The sequence below is a fragment of the Rattus norvegicus genome, chromosome 1 (genome assembly GCF_021556685.1).
Source record: "Rattus norvegicus strain SHRSP/BbbUtx chromosome 1, alternate assembly SHRSP_T2T, whole genome shotgun sequence".
Classification (NCBI taxonomy): Eukaryota; Metazoa; Chordata; class Mammalia; order Rodentia; family Muridae; genus Rattus; species Rattus norvegicus.
Window position 1 is genome coordinate 195,526,585 of NC_141534.1, and position 22,643 is coordinate 195,549,227.

The 22,643-nt window shown below is 42.6% G+C and overlaps 1 protein-coding gene across 4 annotated transcripts; it reads left to right on the forward strand.

The window, feature by feature from the left end:
* Window positions 1-1,291: 1,291 nt before the first annotated feature.
* Window positions 1,292-15,173, forward strand: Fus (Fus RNA binding protein). Of its 4 annotated transcripts, none has more exons than XM_087566427.1 (15): window positions 1,292-1,379; window positions 3,243-3,267; window positions 3,379-3,533; window positions 5,270-5,411; window positions 5,565-5,752; window positions 5,989-6,205; window positions 7,788-7,822; window positions 9,268-9,300; window positions 10,686-10,789; window positions 11,809-11,938; window positions 12,914-13,015; window positions 13,151-13,274; window positions 14,333-14,433; window positions 14,551-14,695; window positions 14,939-15,173. In XM_087566427.1, exons 1-15 carry the CDS (start codon window positions 1,367-1,369, stop codon window positions 14,976-14,978), a joined length of 1,554 nt encoding a protein of 517 aa, XP_087422553.1. In that variant the 5' UTR covers window positions 1,292-1,366; the 3' UTR covers window positions 14,979-15,173. The 4 variants fall into 4 exon arrangements, with proteins under 4 accessions (XP_087422553.1, XP_087422564.1, XP_087422570.1 ...); NM_001012137.1 differs by having other exon boundaries at window positions 1,302-1,379; window positions 5,267-5,411; XM_087566438.1 differs by lacking the exon at window positions 7,788-7,822 and having other exon boundaries at window positions 5,267-5,411.
* Window positions 15,174-22,643: the final 7,470 nt, after the last annotated feature.

Below are 22,643 nucleotides of genomic sequence, written 5' to 3' on the forward strand. Positions count from 1 at the left end.
TGGGGCTAGAGAGATGGCTCAGTGGTTAAGAGCACCCGACTACTCTTCCAGAGGTCCTGAGTTCAACTCCCAGCAACCACATGGTGGTGGCTCACAACCATCTGTAAGAGATCCGATGCCCTCTTCTGGTGTATCTGAAGACAGCTACAGTGTACTTATATATAATAAATGAATAAATCTTAAAAAAAAAAAAAAAGATCAGAAGACCTGACCCTGAGCTGCCTCATATTCAGTCTGCGGCTCACTGCTCTCATAAGATCCAATTCAATTCATCTCCACTCCACCTCAGCCTAGCTCCGGGACTAGAGTTGTACTCAGGGTCATGCACAGGCTAAGCAATCCCTCTATCATTAAGCTACATCCCCCAGACTTCACTTGTAGCAGGCAGGATTTCTTTACAAGATGATGGGGAAAACCAGGACGACTGTAATTCCAGAATGCACAGGGCTAAGGCAAATAGGATCATGAATTCGAGTTCAGCTGAGCTGTACTGAGAGGCCAATTTTTTTTTTTTTCTTTTCTGTTTTTCAGAGCTGAGGACCGAACCCAGGGCCTTGCGCTTGAGCAAGCGCTCTACCACTGAGCTAAATCCCCAACCCCCGATTTTTTTTAAAAAAGGGAAATTGTGGGCTTTGAAGCCACTTAAATTGTATACGTATTTGTTAGTGTTGAACAAGACTAGGGCTGTAGGGTCCAGACTAAAGCTCATCTTCTTTCAGGTTAAACGTCACAATCTGTAAACCTTGTTAAGGTCTAAAGAACAGCAAGCCGAGGCACTACTAAGTGAAAAACGAGACTGATTAGTGTGCTGTCAGGAGAGAATGTGGAGGACCAGAGCGACATTGCGTCGGTCTCAGTTGATAGGCCAGGGCAAGCGACAGGGAAAGCATGCCCTCCCCAGTGAAAGTGAGGCCCAGTTCAGGGCTGGTCGAAGCGTTCTCGGTTCCCACACCGGGAGACTCCAGGCCTTGACTACAGTTCCGCTCTCAAGCGCTGGGCCCTGGCACCGCCCTTAGCGGGAGACCGGGTCGTACCATTCTGCCCCCAGAGGGGTGGAGTTTGTCGAAGGCGAGGACCGGGGGACGGACGAGAGAGAGTTACCACAAAGATAAGGCACGTACGAGTATGTTACTGTGAAGCGATTTCATTTCCTCCTATCTTCCTGGGGTCTCTGTATCCTCGGGAAGACCTGGGAACCTGGGAGTGCTTCCCCCTTGCGCCGTTCGACTTGGTACGTCCGGGTGGCGCGTAGGCGGCAGGCGTACTTAAGGCGGGCGCGGGAGGCGGGGCTGCTCAGTCCTCGCGGCGTCCCTTCGCAGTCGTCTGGAATCCTGTTGCTTGGCGGCCTGTGCGCGCGTGCGCGGACATGGCTTCAAACGGTATGTGAGAGCGCGAGGCGGCGATGGCGCGTCCCTGGGAAGCCTCGTTCCCTCGCAGCAAGGCTTTTGTGTTTTCGGTGGGCCTGTGGTGGTGGGCGAGTGTGGGCTCCCGCACCTCTGGCGGGAAGCAGCGGGAAGAGGAGAGGGGAGGGCGGTGTCGCCATTTTGTTTGGCTCCTCTGGCGCCTTTGGCGCGGAGACTGTGTGCTTTCTCTCATGGACCGTTCACTTGGGTCGGGTGTTGAGAGGGACGCTGCCAGGTGACTTGGAGTGAGGGGTGAGGGAGCTCCGGGTCTCCGCAGCCTCGCCCCACCCCCTCCCTCCGTTCCGGGCCTCGCTTTGTCGCAGTGCTGCATCCGGGCACTTGGTGCGCGCACGCGCCCCTCTGGCCCCTCCCCCTTCTCGGCGCGTTTCTCTCCACCCCCCCCACCTCCCTCGCCCGCCTGGAGTTGGTGTGGGTTTTTGTCGCGAGACCCTCGGCGGAAGACTTCTGGTCCGGTGTTGGCCTCGCCCTGCTCCCTGGGTCCCTCGGGAAGGGGCGGGGCCTCCCTCTTCCCGCCTCCGTGGCCTCCAGGCCGGAGCGGAAACTCTCGTAGTTGGCCCGCGAGTCCGTGGGATTGGGAGAATCGCGGGGGAATGGCCAACAGATTCAGAGACCCCGGCCTGTATCACCCACTTGTGAATTGAGGCAGGAAGGAAATCAAAGGAGTCGCTTTCCGAGGCCACACCCTCTCGCTGTCAATTTTGCCCAGTGCAGGGGCAGAGCTTAGGTTTCCTACTTGGAGCTGCTGAGCTACTGCTATTCAGTTGAAAGTGCGCTCTGCTTCAGGTGTGCACGGTAGGCGGGAACTCAGTTACTTAGAGCCACACGGGAGCCTTGAGAGTGCTATGCCACTTGGGGTTAAAAGAGTTTTGCCGCCTTGATTGGCTTGTTACTAAAACTTCACTTTTGTCTTAATAAGGTCTCCAAGGTTGGTTACAAGGTGAATGAATGTTTATAAAGACATTTTTGTTGGAGGGTCACGTTCTTCTAGCTGCTTCCTTGGGCTTGAAATCAACTGTGTAATCTCTTGACTGTAAAAGTTAATTTTGACTCCTGGTGATAACATTTCCTGTAGAGCTGCTGTGAAGATACAGAACGTGGTGGTGTGTGTTGCAGGCTTTGAAAAGAGTCTAGAGGATTTTTAAAGCTGAAGGGACGATCTGTATTTTGAGAACAGCTTTAATCTCAGGACTAGAGAGGTAGAGGTAGGCAGATCTTTGTGAGTTCGAGGCCTGTCTGGTCTACATAGTGAATTCTGGGACAGTCAGGTACATAATAGACTTCTGTCTCAAAAAAAAAAAAAAAACCAAAACAAAAAGGATATGGTGTTGGACACCTTGAATCCCAGCATTTGGAAGGCAGAGGCAGATGGTGCTTTGTAAGTATTAAATTCAAGGCCATCCTGGTCTACAGAGAGAGTTCCAGTACAACTTGGGCTATGCAGAGAAACCCTGCGTCAAGAGTGTAAATACAGAACCAGTCCCTCCACAAGAATGTAGATAGATAATAGTTATCCACCGGAGGAGAGTATCTTTCTCTGTGTGATGCTCAATGGTAGCTTGCTTAGCATGATCCAAGCCCTGGGTTCTACCCTGCACAAAAGTCCAAGACTTCTTGGTGTGTAGAAATTGTACTTTCTTTGGTTTTTGCAATAAAACTTGGCTATTTTCATTTTGTGTTCCTGGTGTCTTATGAGTATGCCTGTTTTTGCAATTACAGTTTTGTAGATTTATTTCATCTGGAGTGCCTAGTTCAAAAGTTGAAGGATTTAGTTCTATGTCATTCTTAACTAAAGACCTTTTTCTCTCCCATCTTTTACAGACTATACCCAACAAGCAACTCAAAGGTGAGTACTGTTTCTGGTCTGGTCCTTGTAGACAGCAAGGCTGGTTAATGTATTCTGTATGCTTTTGTTCTTACTCTTTCAGTTGAAGATTACTGGTCTTCTTTCTTCCAGCTATGGGGCCTATCCTACCCAGCCTGGGCAGGGCTATTCCCAACAGAGCAATCAGCCCTATGGCCAGCAGAGTTACAGTGGTTATGGCCAATCAGCTGACACTTCAGGATACGGCCAGAGCAGCTATGGTTCTTCTTATGGACAGACCCAAAACAGTGAGTCTCTTAGTGGAACACATCTTCATCCATTTCTGTGTTGGACTATTTTCTCCATGTTTACTATTTTTGTGAAAAATCAAATTTGCTAAAGAGAGAACCAGTTTAGGATGATAGGAAGGGAATAGTTTACTTGGAAATTGTTGAAGTTGGGCTACTGTGATTTACAGAGGTGGTGCCCTTTTTACCTCACAAAAGAAAAACATTTTCTGTCTATATCAACACATTAAAAATGTAGTTAGGGGGCTGGAGAGATGGCTCAGCGGTTAAGAGCACTGACTTCTTCCAGAGGTCCTGAGTTCAGTTCCCAGCAACCACATGGTGGCTCACAACCATCTGTAATGGGATCCAATGCCCTCTTCTGGTGTATCTGAAGACAGCTACAGTATACTCACATACATGAAATCTTTTTTTTAAAAAATGTAGTTAGGGCCAGGAGTGGTGGCACATACCCCCTTAATTCCAGCCACACATCTTCAATTCCAGCACTCTGGGAAGCAGAGGCCAGTGGATCTCTTGATCTGAGAGGCCAGTCTGATCTACAAAGTGAGTTCTGAGACAGCCAGGGCTACACAGAGAAATCCTGTCTTGAAAAACAAAAACAGAAAAAAGGGCAGTTTGTTAGGGATCTTTTGTGTTACAATTAGTGGCACAGGTGCCTAGATTTGGGGTAGATAGAATGGAATTGAACCTTTATTAAACAGTGATGTTAGTGAAATTGAAGATATGGAATGCGGCTATAATCTCAGCACCTGGGATGTGGAGGTGGGAGAGACAAGGTCTTGTTCATTGAAGACTGGTTCTCAACCTTCCATTAGGTCGCATTAGCTGTAGCCCTTTAATACAGTTCCTCATGTTGTGGTGACCCCAACCATAAAATTATTTTCCTTGCTCTTTATAACTAATTTTGCTACTGTTACTGGTATCAGATACACCCAGAGAAAGGGGTCTCAGAGCACAGATTGAGAGCCACTGATTGAGAAGTTGAGGCAGCCTGCATGCTGAGACCCTGTGGATGGGTGCAGAGATGGCCTGGCCTGGGCGCTGAGACTGGCCAGATACTTGCCTTTGATGTCCTTAAACCTTTGATTTTCCTGCCTCTGGGTGTTGGAAGCAAAGACATGTATCACAATACTTGGTTTATAATGGTATTGAAGATCAAATGAACTTGTGTGTATGCTGCTGACCAACATCTCTAGCTTATTCCCCTTTTGCTGAGATAGCCTTCTAATTTCGAGGATGAGCATGAAACACTGGGCTTGGTGTGTATCAAGATTAACAAGTTTTTAAAAACTAGATAAACATGATTTTTTCAATTGAACCCAAATTGTCAAGACTTTCATAGCAAGTCCAGTTATTTATCTTTAAGAAGTAAATTGAGGTAGTTTCACTAAGATTTTCCAGATTGGCCTTAAACTGATCTTTATTCTCCATTCTCCTGGTAGTTGCTAATAAAATCTAGGATGATCTCCCCACCTCCTCACCCCCCCCAAGTATAAATGAATATTGGGAAGTGTATATATATATATTTTTTTCTAAGCTAATTCTTGTCCTTGCCCCTCCTCTGTTCTCATTATATAGCTTTGTTTGACCTGAAGATAACGTAGACATCATTTTTGTCTCACTGAACTGAGATCTGCATCTGCCTCCTCTGCCTCTGCCTCTGAAATGTTAGGATTAAAGATGAGCACTACATAACTGGTCTTTTTGTAACTTTTTTTTTTCCTTTGTAGCAGGCTATGGAACTCAGTCAGCACCCCAGGGATATGGTTCCACTGGTGGCTATGGCAGCAGCCAAAGTTCCCAGTCTTCTTATGGGCAGCAGTCCTCCTACCCCGGTTATGGCCAACAGCCAGCTCCTAGTAGCACCTCAGGAAGGTAAGGTGGTATAGGAGAGGGGTAGGCCAGAAAGTGTTGGTAGACTGCTGGGTCTCTGGGTAATGAAAAATGAAAAGGAATGGACTAATAGTAAAACAAGCATTTGGGCATTTTGCAAATCATAATTTAGTTTTGGTTTTGTTTTCCATTTAGTTATGGTGGAAGTTCTCAGAGCAGCAGCTATGGGCAGCCCCAGAGTGGAGGCTATGGTCAACAGTCTGGCTATGGTGGACAGCAACAAAGCTACGGACAGCAACAAAGCTCCTATAACCCACCTCAGGGTTATGGACAACAGAACCAGTACAACAGCAGCAGTGGAGGTGGTGGAGGGGGTGGTGGAGGTGAGGAAATACCTTTAGCTCTGTCTCTATAGTCTCCAAACTTGCCCATTTTCTAAAATAGTGGCTTTCTTGTTATACTAGGTTTCTGATCTTTACCATTGGCCCTTTCCATGGTACTTCATGTCCCTTCACTTGTGTTGCTGAGAACTAAAACTAGAAGTTTGTTTATGCTAAGCATACAGGATTACTAAGCACTCCTTCCCCCTTTAAAAAGCATTCTTTTGTTTTCCTTACAGGCAACTATGGCCAAGATCAGTCCTCTATGAGTGGCGGCGGCGGTGGTGGTGGTTATGGCAATCAGGACCAGAGTGGTGGCGGCGGTGGTGGCTACGGGGGAGGCCAGCAGGATCGTGGGGGCCGTGGCAGGGGCGGTGGAGGTGGTTACAACCGAAGCAGTGGTGGCTATGAACCCAGAGGCCGTGGAGGTGGCCGAGGAGGCAGAGGCGGCATGGGGTAGGTGTCTCATGAGCCAGGGAGTACCTTCAGTGGGGAATGTTGCATGGCTTTCTCTTGAAGTCAATCCCTAGTGCATGGTTAGTATTGTTCTCTGGGCATATGTAAGGGCTTCAGTTTGTGGCCAGTAGTGTTTCTTTGTATATTCATTGTGAGAACTTGGGAGCCAAAATCTCATTCATAGCTCTCAGTAGAGATTTGGGTATTGGTGTATTTATTTCCAAAGAAAAAGAATATACACAGATACAAATGGGTGGAAGTCGTTATCTCAGGCAAGAAACTTGGGAGTAAAGACTTGTTTGCAAGGGAAACCTATTCCTGGGAAATATTAGGGAAACTTGTTCTGCGTATTCATTCCCATGTGTCTTCCAAGGGAGTTGGTAATGGTTAAACTTGACCTTAGCTTCTAGGAATTAGCTATTTACTCATCTATATTCTGTAGTTACTTGAGTCATGAGCCTGATTTGCACTAATTTGACTGATTTGTGTGTGACTTGGTTCATTTATGGGGTCTTCTGACTGAAATGTGCAGACTTGCAGGGTAAATACACTTGACAGTGGTATTCTGCTGTCTTATTCCACTGTTCACCTTTTCTTGGTCAGACATCAAATCAACTTGTCCAACCGGATCTCTTCTAGTTGAAGTAAAACCTTAGATTTGATGTTAAAACAGTTTGTCAAATCTGTTGGTGACTTTAAAGGGACCTTATCTTCCTTGAAAAGGGGAAAATGTCAGTGGTATTTCTTTTTTTGAAGAAAGTAGGTTTTTTGAGTTTGTACATGGTAAGTATTCAGAGGTGGGTGGGGGCAGTCTCAATCATGCAAAAATATGAAAAACTCTTGTTGTGTGCGTGTGTTTAATGAAAACTTTAAAAAAAAAACAACTGTTATGTGACTGTTAACTTGCTCTGCATTTTATGTGCCACAGGTATGAAAGGTGACATTGCAAAATACTCCGCTCTTCTCACAGTGTAGAAGGGGTGACCCCGGGGGTGAAGGGTGATTTAAAAACAGCTCAGTAGTTAGGATAGGGCTTAGCTGAGTTTGTCTTGCTCTAAGGGGAAATTGCCTTTGGTTATGACTTTTTATGGAATGGGGTTGGGTCTGCTTGCTGCTTTCAAAGCAAAAACCACAAAACAAACAAAACAACAACAAAAAACACGTGTTCAGGGCTATCCCAGGGCCTGGTGTGAAATGTCTTCTGGGAAATATGGGGTAGATCTTTTAAACCAACTGCTGGGTTGTCCACCACTTGCAACAAGAGGAATAAACATCTACGTCAGAAGAACAACCAAGGAAAATGAGCTTTTTTTTTCCAGAGGATGTAGATACAACTTTTTAAAAGTAAAATCCTTAACTGTGTCTGAGAAATTGCACACGTGTGTGATAAGCTCAAAGGTCAGACAAGGGTGGTCAGGAAGGGGTATATTTTAGTAGCCACTTGAATCTTTTTCCCAAAACACCAACCCATGTTTGGGGAATATTCAAACAAACAAACAAAAAAAACCAAAAAACCCAAAACCAAAACCCTTTTGTAGCCGTTGGAAGCTTCATGTCCTTTCTTCTAACTTGTCTTCTCCAGCGGAAGTGACCGTGGTGGCTTCAATAAATTTGGTGGTAAGTGAACAGAGTTTCCAAAATTCCCAACTCCCAGCAATGCTTTGTCTGATTGTTCATTTGCAGATGTCTTAGCGTGTTAAGTGTCAAAGGTTTCTAAAGTGTGTGTAGCCACCTCCAGAAGGGGTAGGTTAGAATGCCTCCTGCTGCCACATGTGTGCTAACCTGGAGGCAGGCAGGGATAAACTCTTGGCGGTCTGTTACTAAATTGGTTTTACCCAAGTTGATAGAAGTATTAGTAGGCTTCTTGATGGGTGTTGCCACGCCTAGCACTTAGTGACCACACCATCATTGAGCAACTGGGGAATGTTCTGGAACATGTGGTGCCAACTTGGCTTTAGGATCCTTTTGATCAGTGTGTCTAAGATAAGTGTGCGAGTGTGTGTGTATGTGTGTGTATGTATACACAACCTCCCAAATGTTTTAATTTAGGGAGAGGGACATGAAATAGTGCCCTGCCCTGAGGATGGTAAATTTGGTGTATATATATTAAATAGTGATGTCAATGCAATTTTACATATGTACTCAGACAAATACATAGGAACTAGATCTGGGAAGGAAGGTGTGAACTACTTCAAGAAAGATCTTTTGAGTGTTGCTCATGGGAAATAACCAGGTTTTAAACAGCACAAACTTGAATTCATGGAAAAAAATGGCAAATTTGAGAAGTCTCCTAGTAAGCTGGAACTTTTCTGGTTTGTTTAACAAAATGGTTTCTTGATTTGTCTAAATACTTAAAGCCAAAGGCTTGGGGTTCGTGACTTAGGTGTCATTGTATACAGGTACAATATTTTTATATGGTGAATTTAGATAAACATTGGTTAAAGATGGTGTCTGGAAAAAAAATAGAGGCTGTATTATGAAAACATTTCTGGTCTGTTCCCTGGGACATGCTTTTAAAATATAATAGCTACTATGTATATTTATTATTTTCATCTTGCTTTGGGAAACAACATGGTTAAGAATGGTTTTCAAGATGAAATTAAAAATTGTTCTACAAGGGTTGTCTTTGGTGTAAAAGTTTGGAGAAACTGGATGGATGCACATCACATTGCTGGTGTTGAGCTTATGTTTCTCTTGTGAGAGAACAGGGCTGAGTTATGTCTGAGTTGGTTGGTTAATTTAAATTCCCCTACCCGCATCTGTGCTGAGGACATTTCCCAGCCCTACCTGGGGGAAAACAGCATTTTCTTGAAGTGTGGCATTATCTATGGGGACGCAAAAGTGACAGATCTTAAGAAAAGGGACCCTTCTGTGAGATCCGTCTAGAATTTTCTCCACTGGGAAGGCCTCAGGATAGGGTTTGGAGAGAGGCTGGAAGCAATTACCTAATACATTCCAAGAATTTGAATTTGATGTTAATTTGTTACCTTATCTGTCCTTTCCTTTTAGCTAATGGCTCCTTTTCCTTGTTTTTGTTTTCTTTTTTTTCATGTAACTATAAGGTCCTCGGGATCAAGGATCTCGTCATGATTCTGGTAAGTCCATGGTTTTTATACAGTATTCATTTGGATTTTCTTTGAAATCCAAAAACTGCAAAAAAAAACTGCAAATGTGGAGAGAGACGGGAGGGGGCTATATAAATAGTAGAAACACTGGAGCTGGAGGTTAGAATGAGTCTGGTATTTATCATTTCTGGCAAGTCTTGGACTTTGCTTGAGAGAGTTGCTCATTTAAAGGTAGTGGTTTTTTAAAGTCCATAAATAACTAACCCAGACATGTTTTACACCTTCATTTCTAGCAGTTCAGATCAGTTCATTTCGAGTTCAGATCTAGGCAGCCTGCTTTATGAGCTTATTTCCAGGACAGCCTGGGTTATACAGAGAAACTCAGTTTTAAAAACCAAAACAAAGAAATGCAGATACCTAAACTGTTGATCAACATTAGATGGATAAAAAGACCAGATTGCAAGATGTGTAAGGGAACCACTTTAATAGATTTTATTTATTTATTTGTTATTTAAGAGATGTTATTTGTGATGGTGTTTTTATGCTATACTACATTTGAATGAAATTGGTTTCATTTTCTTTGGTTTTCAATGAAAAAAGTCATCTACTTAGTTATTTCGAGGAAGGATCTCTACATAGCCCTGGCTGTCTTGGAAGTATGTAGACTAGGCTGTTTTAGAATTCAGAGATTGGGACTAGAGAAATGGATGGCTCAGTGGTTAAGAGCACTGATTGCTTTTCCGGAGGTCCTGAGTTCAATTCCCAGCAACCACATGGTGGCTCACAACATCTGGAATGGCATAGAATGCCTTCTTCTGGTGTGTCTGAAGACAGCGACAGTGTACTCACATATAAAGTTAATAATAAATCTTTTTTAAAAAAAAATGTAGAGATCCACTTGCCTCTGCCTCCTGAGTGCTGATAATAAAAGGACTGGTCCACCATGCCTTGGCATAAGTTTTTTTTTTTTCACTAAGGAGTCTAGAAATGAAAGTTTGAAAACTGGTTTCTGATTAGGTGTCAGTTTTTCAAGGACAGTAATGAGAGTAAATGTAAAACTAAGATTTATTTATTTTATGTATATGAAAACACTGTCACTATCTTCAGACACACCAGAAGAGGCAATCCTATTACAGATGGTTGTCAGCCACCATGTGGTTGCTGGGAATCTGAAGAGCAGTGAGTGCTCTTAACTACTGAGCCATCTCTCCAGCCTAAAGTGAAACTTTTGAAGGAGGTAGATAATAAGGAGGGATTGTTCTGGGTTATCTAATAAGATACTGTATAACTGGTAAGAATCCTGAGCATTTTTCTTGAAGCTTGAATATCAAGTACTACTATACTGTTGGTATACCTGACTAACTTGTCTTTCCTATGCTCTTCAAATCTTTTTCATCTGTTTGTTGAACAAGCAGAACAGGATAATTCAGACAATAATACCATCTTCGTGCAAGGCCTAGGCGAGAATGTTACAATTGAATCTGTGGCGGATTACTTCAAGCAGATTGGAATTATTAAGGTACTTGTTACACAGTAGGTACTTCCCCTTACCTGTATTCCAGGCTCTCAGGCATCACATGTCATATGAAACAAGTATTGGTGATTCTCAATAGTAAAAACAACTTTGCTGGTGTTTTTTGAGATTAGAGTACAGTACTTTTTTTTGTTTAAAGATACATTTAAACTGTTTATTCCCAGCAGAGACAGGTGATCTTTGATTTAGGTTCATGGCCAGCTGGTCCAGAATAGCTAGGATTTTGTAGAGATTATGTCTCAAAAAGTAACATTCACTAGAATGTTGGGATGGTTGTTGCTACCTTTCTTTTTTTCTTTCCTTTTTTTTTTAAAAGATTTATTTATTTATTATATATGAGTACACTTTAGCTGTCTTCAGACACACCAGAAGAGGGCATCGGATCCCATTTACAGATGGTTGTGAGCCACCATGTGGTTGCTGGGATTTGAACTCAGGACCTCTGGAAGTGCTCTTAACCACTGAGCCATCTCTCCAGCCCCCTGTTGCTACCTTTCTTTAGCAACATTTAGTTGTTGCTTTTTAAGAAGAAACCACAAAAAGATGTATCTGACTAAGGACTTGCTCAAAAACAGTGTAAACCATGGTTAAATTTAAGTTACATGACAGGAAGAGTAATTGGGAAGAAGGGAGCCAGAGTTTGGAATAAGTCTAGGGGAAAGATGGAGGTCTGGTTTCTTACAGGCTCTACATTTGTAGATTGAACTAACTTTAGATTAGGTGTGTTTTCTTCGAACCTTTCCAGACTAAAATCAGTGTAGCAGAACAACTACATAACATTGCTATTTAGGTATTCTTGTAAGTACTGGAAAGTTTTGCTGACTTGCTGGAGATTGAGCCCTATGAATTGTGGCTGCTAAGAAAGTAGTACTGTATTCACTGAGTACATCCATAGCCTATGGAGTGATTAAGTGGGTACAGTAAATTATATGCAGGCTATGTACAAATACTAGGCCAAGACCTGCGTGTATCTAAAAATTGATAATTCACTTTGTTTTGTTTAGACAAACAAGAAAACTGGACAGCCTATGATTAATTTGTATACAGACAGAGAAACTGGCAAGTTGAAGGGTGAGGCAACAGTCTCATTTGATGACCCACCTTCTGCTAAAGCTGCAATCGACTGGTTTGATGGTATGTATCAAAAAAGATGATAGGGGAAATAGGTTCCCTTTTGGGAGTTCCAAGTTTGTGGTACCTAGTTTTTTTTTTTTTTTTTTTTTTTAATGCAAAGTTTCGGTTTATTCAATGACTTGCAGGTATAGTTCTTTTACATGGTTTGTAGGGATGGAACTTGTGTGGTCGGTCAGGCTTGTTCGTCATCAAGCACCTTTACCTGATGAGCCATCTCCTAAGCCTTGGTTGGCACTTAGTTTATAATTTCAATGTGGACTCATTTTTTGTTTATGTCCCATCAGTTTATAAATCTTTTCCAAGACGACAATCTAAGATCTTAAAAGTGGTTTGGCTCTGCAGGTTACAGCATTTATTGTGTATATGGGTGGGCATGTATATACCATGACATAAGTACAGAGGTCAGTACACAAACCATCTGGGGTAAATTCCTTTTATCATGTGGGCTCGTGGGATTGAATATGGGTGATCAAGTTTGATGGCAGTCACTCTACACCAAGTTATCTTGTTCCCCCTTTTTATAGTATGGTGCTGGAGTTCTAAAACCCAAGCCCTCTGTATATTATACTAGATTTCCAGCCCCCCTTTCTTTGTCTTCTGAGATAGGGTTTCTCTATGTAGCTTGGTTGGTTTCAAACTAGAGATCTGCCTTTGCCTCTGGAGTGCAAGGATTGAAGGTGTGTGCCACCACTGACCAGCCCTAAAACCTTTGTAGCTACTTTAAAAAAAAAAAAATTCTGACATTTAAAAATTTTGTGAGGCTGGGCATGGTGATGTGTGTGGCTTTAGTCCCAGACTTTGAGAGGCAGAGGCAGATGGATCTCCTGAGTTTGAGGTCAGCTAGGGATTCTATAGTGAGTTTCGTGACAGCCAGGGCTACATAAACCCTGTTGCAAACAAACAAATAGTAAGTTTCCATATAGGGTTTTCATACATATTTCATTTTGGTTAAATCACCCACTGTTATTTCTTTAGGAAAAGAATTCTCTGGGAATCCTATTAAAGTTTCATTTGCTACCCGGCGTGCTGACTTCAACCGGGGTGGTGGAAATGGTCGTGGAGGCCGAGGGCGAGGAGGTGGGTCTTTTTACTTTTTACTGGTTGAAAGAGATTATGGAACACATCATGCAGAAGATGATGAAAATAAGTTTTATGGAAGAGAAGGTAGGCTAGCCAAACTAAGGAAATGGTTGATGAGTGCTTTTGTACTAGGACCCATGGGCCGTGGAGGCTATGGAGGAGGTGGCAGCGGTGGTGGTGGCCGGGGAGGATTTCCCAGTGGAGGTGGTGGAGGTGGAGGACAGCAACGAGCTGGGGACTGGAAGTGTCCTAATCCGTGAGTAATTTGCCTTTTTTTTTTTTTTTTTTTTTTTACGTTCTTGTATGATCCTTGATACTATATTAAGAGTTGGTATTTTTTTTTTTTTTAAACTGAGTGTCAGGGTCACACTGTCAATGGAAGATTAGTTAATAGTTTACCTAGGGAGGGTTAGTTTAGTCTTTGGACATGCTATCTTTCAAAGTGCATGTCTAGAATTTTAGAAAGTACAGAACCCTATTTGCCTTTCTCACCCCCCCCCCCCCCAAGCTGGGGACCGAACCCAGGGCCTGCAAGCGCTCTACCACTGAGCTAAATCCCCAACCCCCACCATTTGCCTTTCTTTTCTTTAGGTATTTTTAAAACTTTCTCTTTGTGGTCCTGGCTGTTCTGGAGCCTATGATAAAAATCCAGCTGCCCTTAAACTTAAAAGATAAAAAGATACACCCGACGGCCTCCCAGGTGCTGGGATTAAAGGCCTGTGCCACCACTGTCTGGCTTTTAGTTAACTTTCCCATTGCCATGACCAAGGCAACTTGGAGCACAGTTTCAGAGGATTAGAGTTCATGACCATAGTGGTGGGGAGAGTAGAGTGGAGCAGGCAGGCTCTGCATGGGGTAGTAGCCAAGAACTTGTGTCTTGAGACAGTAACTGAGGAGAGAGAACTGGGCTTTTGCAATCAGCCCCCCAGCCCACCTTCTAATCCTTCCCACCTGGGAATCAAGTATACAAACATGAGCCTGAATGAACTTCATTGTCACATAAACACTAGATACTAAGATAAAACCATAACTGAGATTTGAAGTGGGTAGATAGTGCAGGTGGTGGAGATATGCTGGACAGAAAGATTCATGTGTAGATAACAATCGAGTGAGACTTGATTTCAGACATGAATTCCTGATTGCGTTGAAAGCTAAGCTGTTGCAAACCAAAAATCATGGAAAAAGACTGAAAGGTAGTGGCTTAGGTTTAATACTTTTGGCTCCTGGTGAGAAACCAGCTCTTTCCTTGAAGTCTTGTGAATTCAACTTTTAAGATTGTGCCTCTTGAAAATGAATTGCTTTTCATTTCTTTAGTACATGTGAGAACATGAACTTCTCTTGGAGAAGTGAATGCAACCAGTGTAAGGCACCTAAGCCAGATGGCCCAGGAGGGGGACCAGGAGGCTCTCATATGGGTAAGAAGGAAGCAGAGCTGGAATTGAGGTCCAGAAAGAGCCCCATACTTGCAGGGGCGGGTGGTGGGGAGGGAAGGTAGAAGAATTGAGGATGATATGTGACTTTCTTTGTCTTAGGGGGAAACTACGGAGATGATCGGCGTGGCAGAGGAGGATATGATCGGGGCGGCTACCGGGGCCGAGGAGGGGACCGAGGGGGCTTCAGAGGGGGCCGGGGTGGTGGGGACAGAGGTGGTTTTGGCCCTGGCAAGATGGACTCCAGGTGAGTAAGTCAAAACAAAAGTCAAGAAAATTGGTCAGAGATGATGAGGAAGTAAGGATTCTCTGGGAAAGGACAGCCTAGCTGGTTCCATTTTTGGGAAGGAAGAGGAAGAATTCAGAACCCAGTCTTAAGACTATTTTGCTTTAAAGTCATTTGTTGGGTAGCATGGGCAAGTAGGGTATTTGAAGGATATGCATGGGCAGTTTGGTAACTCTTAATCTAACAAATAATTTTTTCTTTCAGGGGTGAGCACAGACAGGATCGCAGGGAGAGGCCATATTAGCCTGACTCCTGAAGTTCTGGAACAGCTCTTCCTGTACCCAGTGTTACCCTTGTTATTTTGTAAACTTACAATTCAGGATTGCTCATGGATATTTTTTGGGGGGGTGGGCAACGGTATGTGTGTGTGTGTGAGTGTGTCAGACTACCGTAATTGTAACCATATCTCTGGTTCCCATTAAAAACCATTTTAGTTAAATTCTGGTCCCCCCAGTTTACTTTCTAGAGAATGGGTCCTTGTTACTAATGCGGGGCAATCTTATCCCCCAGAAATTGTCTTGTATAGAAAGAATTGGAATATAATTTGTCCCTACCTAGCAGGAAGTAGTAGGATAAAGTAATCTTGATGGAGGAGAGAAAAGATAGTTTGCCTTGAGTGGTTTCTGATTCCCATATTTTCTCAGGAAGAGGACCAAGCATACAGTGGTCTAAGTGCATCACTTACATCTTGCCTAAATCCAGCTGTTTGTAGGTCGTTTGAAATTTGGTGCTTTGAACTCCCATCGTGTTTTCAGATAGGATTATAGAATTAATGGAAAATTAATATCCTCCCAGGACCTTACAACTCTTGCCTCTGGGTACTAGAATTAAAGTGTGCCATTCTTGGCTACCATTCTTCCTTTTAACGGAAGTTGAATGATAAAGTGGTGAAGTCAGTGAGTTTAAACATTGTAAACCCCAGCCTTTTCACTTATGTTTAATAACTTGTCTGTATTTGGCAACCACTTGGTGAATATTCAAACTAGTATGTAGAACTGAAAATTAGCCATGAATGGTATAGATTGGTAATCTCAGCACTGGGGAGGCAGAGTTTCCAGCTTTATTGAGCCACATAACAATACCTTGACCCCAGGGCCAACAAACGCAGACCACTTGGGCATGGCTATGGAGTCCTATATTTCTGGTCCTTGGGTATGCAGGCAGGAGGATCAGAAGTTCAAGGTCAACATGGACTGTAATCATGACACACACACACCCCCCCAAAAAAAGAGCAGCTCCCTCCAAATAGGCAAGCATGAATGTAGCACAAACAGTAAATTGAAACTTGTTATTTTTGTATCATGCTTGTTTTATGTTTTTGTTTTTGTTTTTTTGTTTTTTTTTGTTTTTTTTTTTTTTTTTGAGACAGGGTTTTTCTTGGTAGACCAGGCTGGCCTTGAAGTGAGATCTGATAGTGCTGGGATTAAAGGTGTGCACTACCAACCCCAGCTGTAACATGCCTTGAAAAATGCATGTCTCACTTTTCTCCGATTAAAGGTGAAGTGTATCATTACATCCAACCAGTTGCATGGTTCTTGAGCTCGAACCTGCTATTTATATGGGGCAGTGTCATTTAAAGTATAGTTAAGAACTGCCTAGGGAAAAGATGGGTTTTGTGTATTGGTACTGGATACTAGACCACAGTCTTAGACAAGAGCTGCCCATTGATTTGTACCTCCACTGAAGGTTTTTTGGATGGTCTTGCCATTCATGCTTGGCATCCTTGAACATTTAGGAATCCAGGGACTGGAGAGAGGGGTGAGCAGTTAGAACAACTGGCTGTTAACTCAGTTTCCAGCAACCACACGTGCGGCTCACAATCACCTATGGGATCTGATTCCCTCTTCTGGTGTGCAGGTGTATACACAGCACACAGTCTTAAAAGGTATGTCCTAGGTGGATGGAGGTGCGCGCATCTTTATTCCCAGCACTTGGGAGGCAGAGGCAGGCAGGTGTTAGCCTGGCTAGTTAGTTGTAGGACAGCTAGGGCTGTACAGGAAAATCCAAATATAAATTGTTATCAGTTCTTTAGTGCTGGGGTTATAGACCGGCACCGTGTCAGCCTGACTTGCACAGCCTTTGTACAGAAGGCGGCATCTGAAGCATGCCTTACAGACACCGAGACCTGTAGCTGGTAAGATGTCTTGGGGATAATACTATCCTGAGTCATAAGTTGGAGTTTGTGCTGGAGTGTAGTATCCCCCAGCCTGGGTTTCCTTGTGTAGCCCTAGCTCTCCTGATATACTTGCTCTGTACACCAGGCTGACCTTGAACTTGAGAAATTACCTAGAGAGGAATTATTTCATCTTCAGATCAGTGACTGGAGGTAGGAAATGATGGTTCTATTAGAGGCTCACCTGCTTGCAGGGAAGGAGGAGGCATGCTTTCGAGGTTTTTATCATTAATTAATGATATGCTGATTTGCTTTTTTTTGTTTTTTTTTTTTGTTTTTGATCATTTGGTTTGAGAAGCACTCGTATTAGGGTGCTAATAATATTGTTTCCTTAATCCATACAGCTAGAAGGAATGAAGATTAAAGCCTTTCTTTTGTTCCTAGTTTTTTTTTTTTTAATTTATTCAATACATGTTTACTTTTGTTAGGTGTGGGTATGTGTAGAGACTAGAAGACTGGGATCCCTTGGAGGTACTTATACACAGGCAGTTGTTAATCACATATTGTGGGTGCTGAGAATTAAACTCAGGTCCTATAGGACCAGTATGTGCTTTCTTTGCGTTTTTATTTTTTTGGAGACTGGGCTTATAGTTCTGACTGTTATGGAATTTGCTTATTACGTGCTGTTGACCTTGGAGACATCCTTTCCTGCCCCCAAAATTGAAGTTTATTACCAGATAACTAGTGCCCAATGTTTGGTATTGGTTAGGTCCAGTATAGTACTGTGGGTAGATGAAATAAATTGATAAAGACAATTGATTGTGAGATGCCAGGTCACCCATTGGTGACAAAATTGTGACATCCAGTGGTTTTTTGTTTGTTTTTTGTTTTTGCTTATTTTTAACCCTCTGACTTTGCTCTTAGCTTCATTCTTGTAATAATAGCTAGGCAAGTAATAGCCTTTCATGTATCACTTAACTGATTATAGGTTTAGTTCTTCGAATTTTTTTCCAAGTCCTGTGGATTGAACCTAGAGAATCATTGCTAGACAAGAATTCCATATGTCTGCACCTTATTTTTATTTTTATTTTTTTTAAGATTTATTCATTTATTTTATATAAGTACACTGTAGCTGTCTTCAGACACACCAGAAGAGGGCATCAGATCTCTTTCCAGATGGTTATGAGCCACCATGTGGTTGCTGGGAATTGAAACTCATGACCTCTGGAAGAGCATTTGGGTGCTCTTAACCGCTGAGCCATCTCTCCAGCCCACCTTAATTTATTTTGAACAGGGACTCAGTTGTACAAGCTGGTATTGAAGTCACTGTACACAGGCTGGCCCTGGATTTATGATTTTCTCATTTCCCTCAGCTTTTTTGAATGGCCGGGATTCTGACAACTTTTATACATTTCAATGTTACTGAATTATTGGAAACACTTTATCTTCTTTGTTGTAGGTGCTTGTAATTGAACTCAGACAATGTACAAATTGATGCACATACATACTTTTTTTTTTTTTTGTTCTTTTTTTCGGAGCTGGGGACCGAACCCAGGGCCTTGCACTTCCTAGGCAAGCGCTCTACCACTGAGCTAAATCCCCAACCCCCCCCCCCCTTTTTTTTTTTTTAATGGGATGTGGTTTGTACATCTAATCCTAAGACCTAGGGCAGAATCAGGTGAATGGATGACTGAGTTCAAAGCCAGCCTGATTGTAGGCCAGCCAGGCTTACGTAGTGAGGCACTCTGTTCTGTCTCTCTGCTTTGTATATGCATATGTACAATTGGTTATGTGGAAATGAGAGGAAAAGTATGTTATTTCAGTTGATCTTGTAGGTTCTAGAAATTGAAATGGCATCAGGTTTGATAGTAAGAATTCTCAGCTGTCTTTACCTGACACATTTATAAAACCATGTTCTTTGATAATCAGCTGTGCTCATATTTCCCCTATGCAAAGCAGCATATGAGCATTAACTGTAGAATATGTTAATTTTCTTACATATGGATGCCCATGAGATCCTTCATATAACTAAGCACAGCCTCAATACTTTGCCCAGATTGGTTTTAAAACTCCCATGATCAAAGCAACTGTTTGCCAACAGTTGATGTTGGAGTACCAGGTGATGTTACAAATTAAGGGCAGTTTGGAGTTTGTGGGTGGGACCAGGTGTCTGCCTACAGTTCTCTGCCTCTCAATGTCTTCTCCCTTCCCTTTATATACAAGTTTTGTGTTTCAGCATATAGTTTAGTAGTGTAGAATTGCCAAGAGTTCCAAGGGCTAGGAACTGAGGGTTAGTACTATGATATTTACATTGACATGTTTATATCTTTAGAACAGGTCCAGGTCCTTGTATTGGGTTGAAATAACAGGGTCTCACTGTAGCTCTGGCTGCCCTGGAACTCACTATATGGACCCATCTGACCTCAAATTCAAAGATCTGCCTGCTGGCTCCTGAGTGCTGGGATTAAAATTGTACAACCAACAAAAAAAAAAAGAAAGGGGGTTGGGGATTTAGCTCAGTGGTAGAGCACTTGCCTAGCAAGCTCAAGGCCCTGGGTTCGGTCCCCAGCTCCGAAAAAAAAAAAAAAAATTGCACAACCACCACCACCACCACCACCACCACCACCTCCTCCACCTCCTGGCTCTTTCATTTGGTTCTATGTCTTCTAGTCACCCATTTAAAGTTGATAATATTTAAATAATGTTTTGTAAAGGTTTTTTTTTTTTTTTTGGAGACAGTCTCTGTAGCCCTGGCTATCCTAGAATTTGCAATTTAGACTAGGCTGGTCTTGAACTCAAGATGATAACCCTCTGCCTCCAGAGTGCTGGAACTAAAGATGTGCTTCATCATCATCCCCATGAGATAGATTTTTTAAAAATGTATGAATATAATTTTGTGTATGTATAATTTTGCCTGCATGTACCTGCATGTTTCTGGAAATGACCTGGAGAATCAGTGGTTCATAAGGAAGACACTTGTCTGGTCTCTGTATAGTGCTGTGTGTACATCAATACTTGGTAAATGACATCCAAGTTATATGCTGAGGATAGTGGTTCATGTCTGTAATCACAGCACGTATTGTAAAACATTCAAACTTAGAATTGTCGGTGTTTTCTCAAAGCTTTGTGAGTACTGCAAAAAGTAGGTATTTGACATTATTTTGTATATTCCATTCCCTTTGTTATATGCCCAAAAGTGATACTATGATAATTTGCATATATTGACCCTTTGGAGACAAGATATGGCAGATGCCCATCATCTTGGTATTCAGAAGCCAAAGCAAGAAGACAAATTTCAGGCCTTTGTGGTGTTGGCCTAAAGAGAATTGGGATAATTGCTAAAAGCATGTTAGCAGATTTGACCTAAGAGAGTTTTCGTTTATGGTGGCTAGCAATTTAAGGCTTTCTAGAGTTGTTAGAACCCATTGAGTCTGGGATGAGAGGCATCTGGTAGGCTTAGCAATTCCACTATGTGTACTCAACTCGTAACTCTTGGCTGTGGTTTTGGTATTTTGGTGTACTGTGTGTGCTAAGGAGGAGGAGGGCTACAGTGGGAAGCCAAGCTGGACATCCTTAAAAAAGAAAACAGCTCTTTAAATTGCCTTTTTCTCCATCTATGTAGTTACTGGGGTTTTACTTTTTGAAAACTATGTAGCCTTGGCTGGTCTGGAACTTCCTATGTAGACCAGACTGACCTCAAACTCATGCTCCTGTCTCTTAAGTGTTGGTATTAAAGGTAGGTAAACACCAAACCTGGCCAGATTATTTTTGATTGTGTATGAGTGAATGCCCCTTGTTTGCAGGTATTTTTGAATGCCAGGAGAGGTGGTTAGGCTCTCAGGTGCTTGGAACAAAACTCTAGTAAAGCAAGTATGTTTACTTGAGAGCCATCTACTCAACTCCTTTAACATCTTTCAAAAGTAAATTAACAGGCTAGCTTGGTGGGGCCGTGAGAGTAAGCTTTGAAGAGTTTTTTTTTAAGCAGGTATTCATATATTACCTCTTAAAGAGGTATCAGTGTTGCCCAATTGGGGATTCTTTGGACTGTCTGAGGTTTTACAGAAACTTGTGAAATGTAGGAACCTTGCTGTCTTTTTTTTTTTTTTTTGTTCTTTTTTTCGGAGCTGGGGACCGAACCCAGGGCCTTGCGCTTCCTAGGCAAGCGCTCTACCACTGAGCTAAATCCCCAACCCCTAAACATATACTCTTTTTAAAGGTTTTTTTTTTTTTCTTTCTATTTTTCGAAGCTGGGGATCGAACCCCCCTTGCTGTCTTATTAGGGTGATTGATTTTTCCAGAGTTTTAGTGAGTCCAGTCAATTTTGTTTATCGTGGCTGTTGTAGTTACTGTTCTATTGCTGTGATAAAACACCATGACCTGTGGAACTTACTGTATTTAGTTGGGTTTACAAAGAGTTAGAGTCTACCATGGTAGAACAGATGCTATCAGGAGTAGCAGAGAACTCACATCTCAAGACTGCCACCAAGAGGCAGAGAGCACACCAGGCCCACCCTCCAGTGATACAACCTCTTCCAGTAAGACCACAACTCTTGAACAATTTTGCCAACTTTTTCATTTAAACCAGTCTACAAATAAAAAGGAATTCTCACCTTTGTGGGAGAAATTGAAGTTGCGTCAGTGAGATGATCTAAATTTAATACACAGATTATCAGCAGTACCCCAGAATTAGGGCCAGAGGTGCTGGAAGTTTCAGGTATTTTTAAGTTTTGGAGTACTCCTATTTGGTGTATATTGCTGTTAGAAAAATGTGAATTCACTTGATACATACCTTAGCTTGAAGGTAATTTCATGTATTCATCGTATGCTTGTATTTTGACGGTGAACTGCCAATGTGAGATGAGGAATTGGCTTAAAACTATTTTCAAAGTGGAGTCATGTTTAGCACAGGATGGTCTTGAAGTATTGATCTGCCAGTTGATTACCAGGACTAGAGGCATGTACTTACTGACTAGAAGTTGCTTTTTGTTAAAAAGCCAAAACAGATGGGAATGTGGGTTTCATTTATCCCAGGCTGGCCTCCAGCTGTAGCTGAGAATGACCTTGATCACTGCTTCAGTTCTTTTTCCAGGCTCCTATCCTGACTTTCTCATGATGGAGTGAGTAGCATTCGTAGACCAGATAGGCCCTTCCTCCAGAAGTCACTTGATCATGGTGTTCATCACAGATAATGGAACTCTTAAACAGTTTTTCTTTTTCTTCTAAGACTTATTTATTATATAAGTACACTGTCACTCTCTTCATACGCAGCAGAAGGAGGGCATCAGATCTCATTACAGATGGTTGTGAGCTACCATGTGGTTGCTGGGAATTGAACTCAGGACCTCTGAAAGAACAGTCAGTGTTCTTAACCACTGAGCCATCTCTCCAGCCCCAGATAATGGAACCAATTAACAGAAAAGAGGCATTGGATTTTTCAGAGATGACCCAGGCATACATTTTCTGCCTGACCTTTCTTCCTGTGATTTATCCTTACTGTTTTTAATTATGTGTATATAGTATATCTAGGGATGTGTGCATGTATGTGGCCTGAGGCTTTGGATCACCTTGGAGCTTGAGTTACAGGTAGTTTTGAGCTGCTTGATGTGGGTTCTAGGGACCAAACTGAGGTACCTGCCTGAGCATGTACTTCCTGCTTCCTCTCACTATATGGTCTCCTTGTCAGTACAGCTGCCTCCCTTTCTTTAGATTTACATATTTTGTGAGCTATGGGTGTTTTGTCTTCATGGATATATGTGTGTATCACGTGTGTCCCTATGAATGGTTGTGAGCTGATAG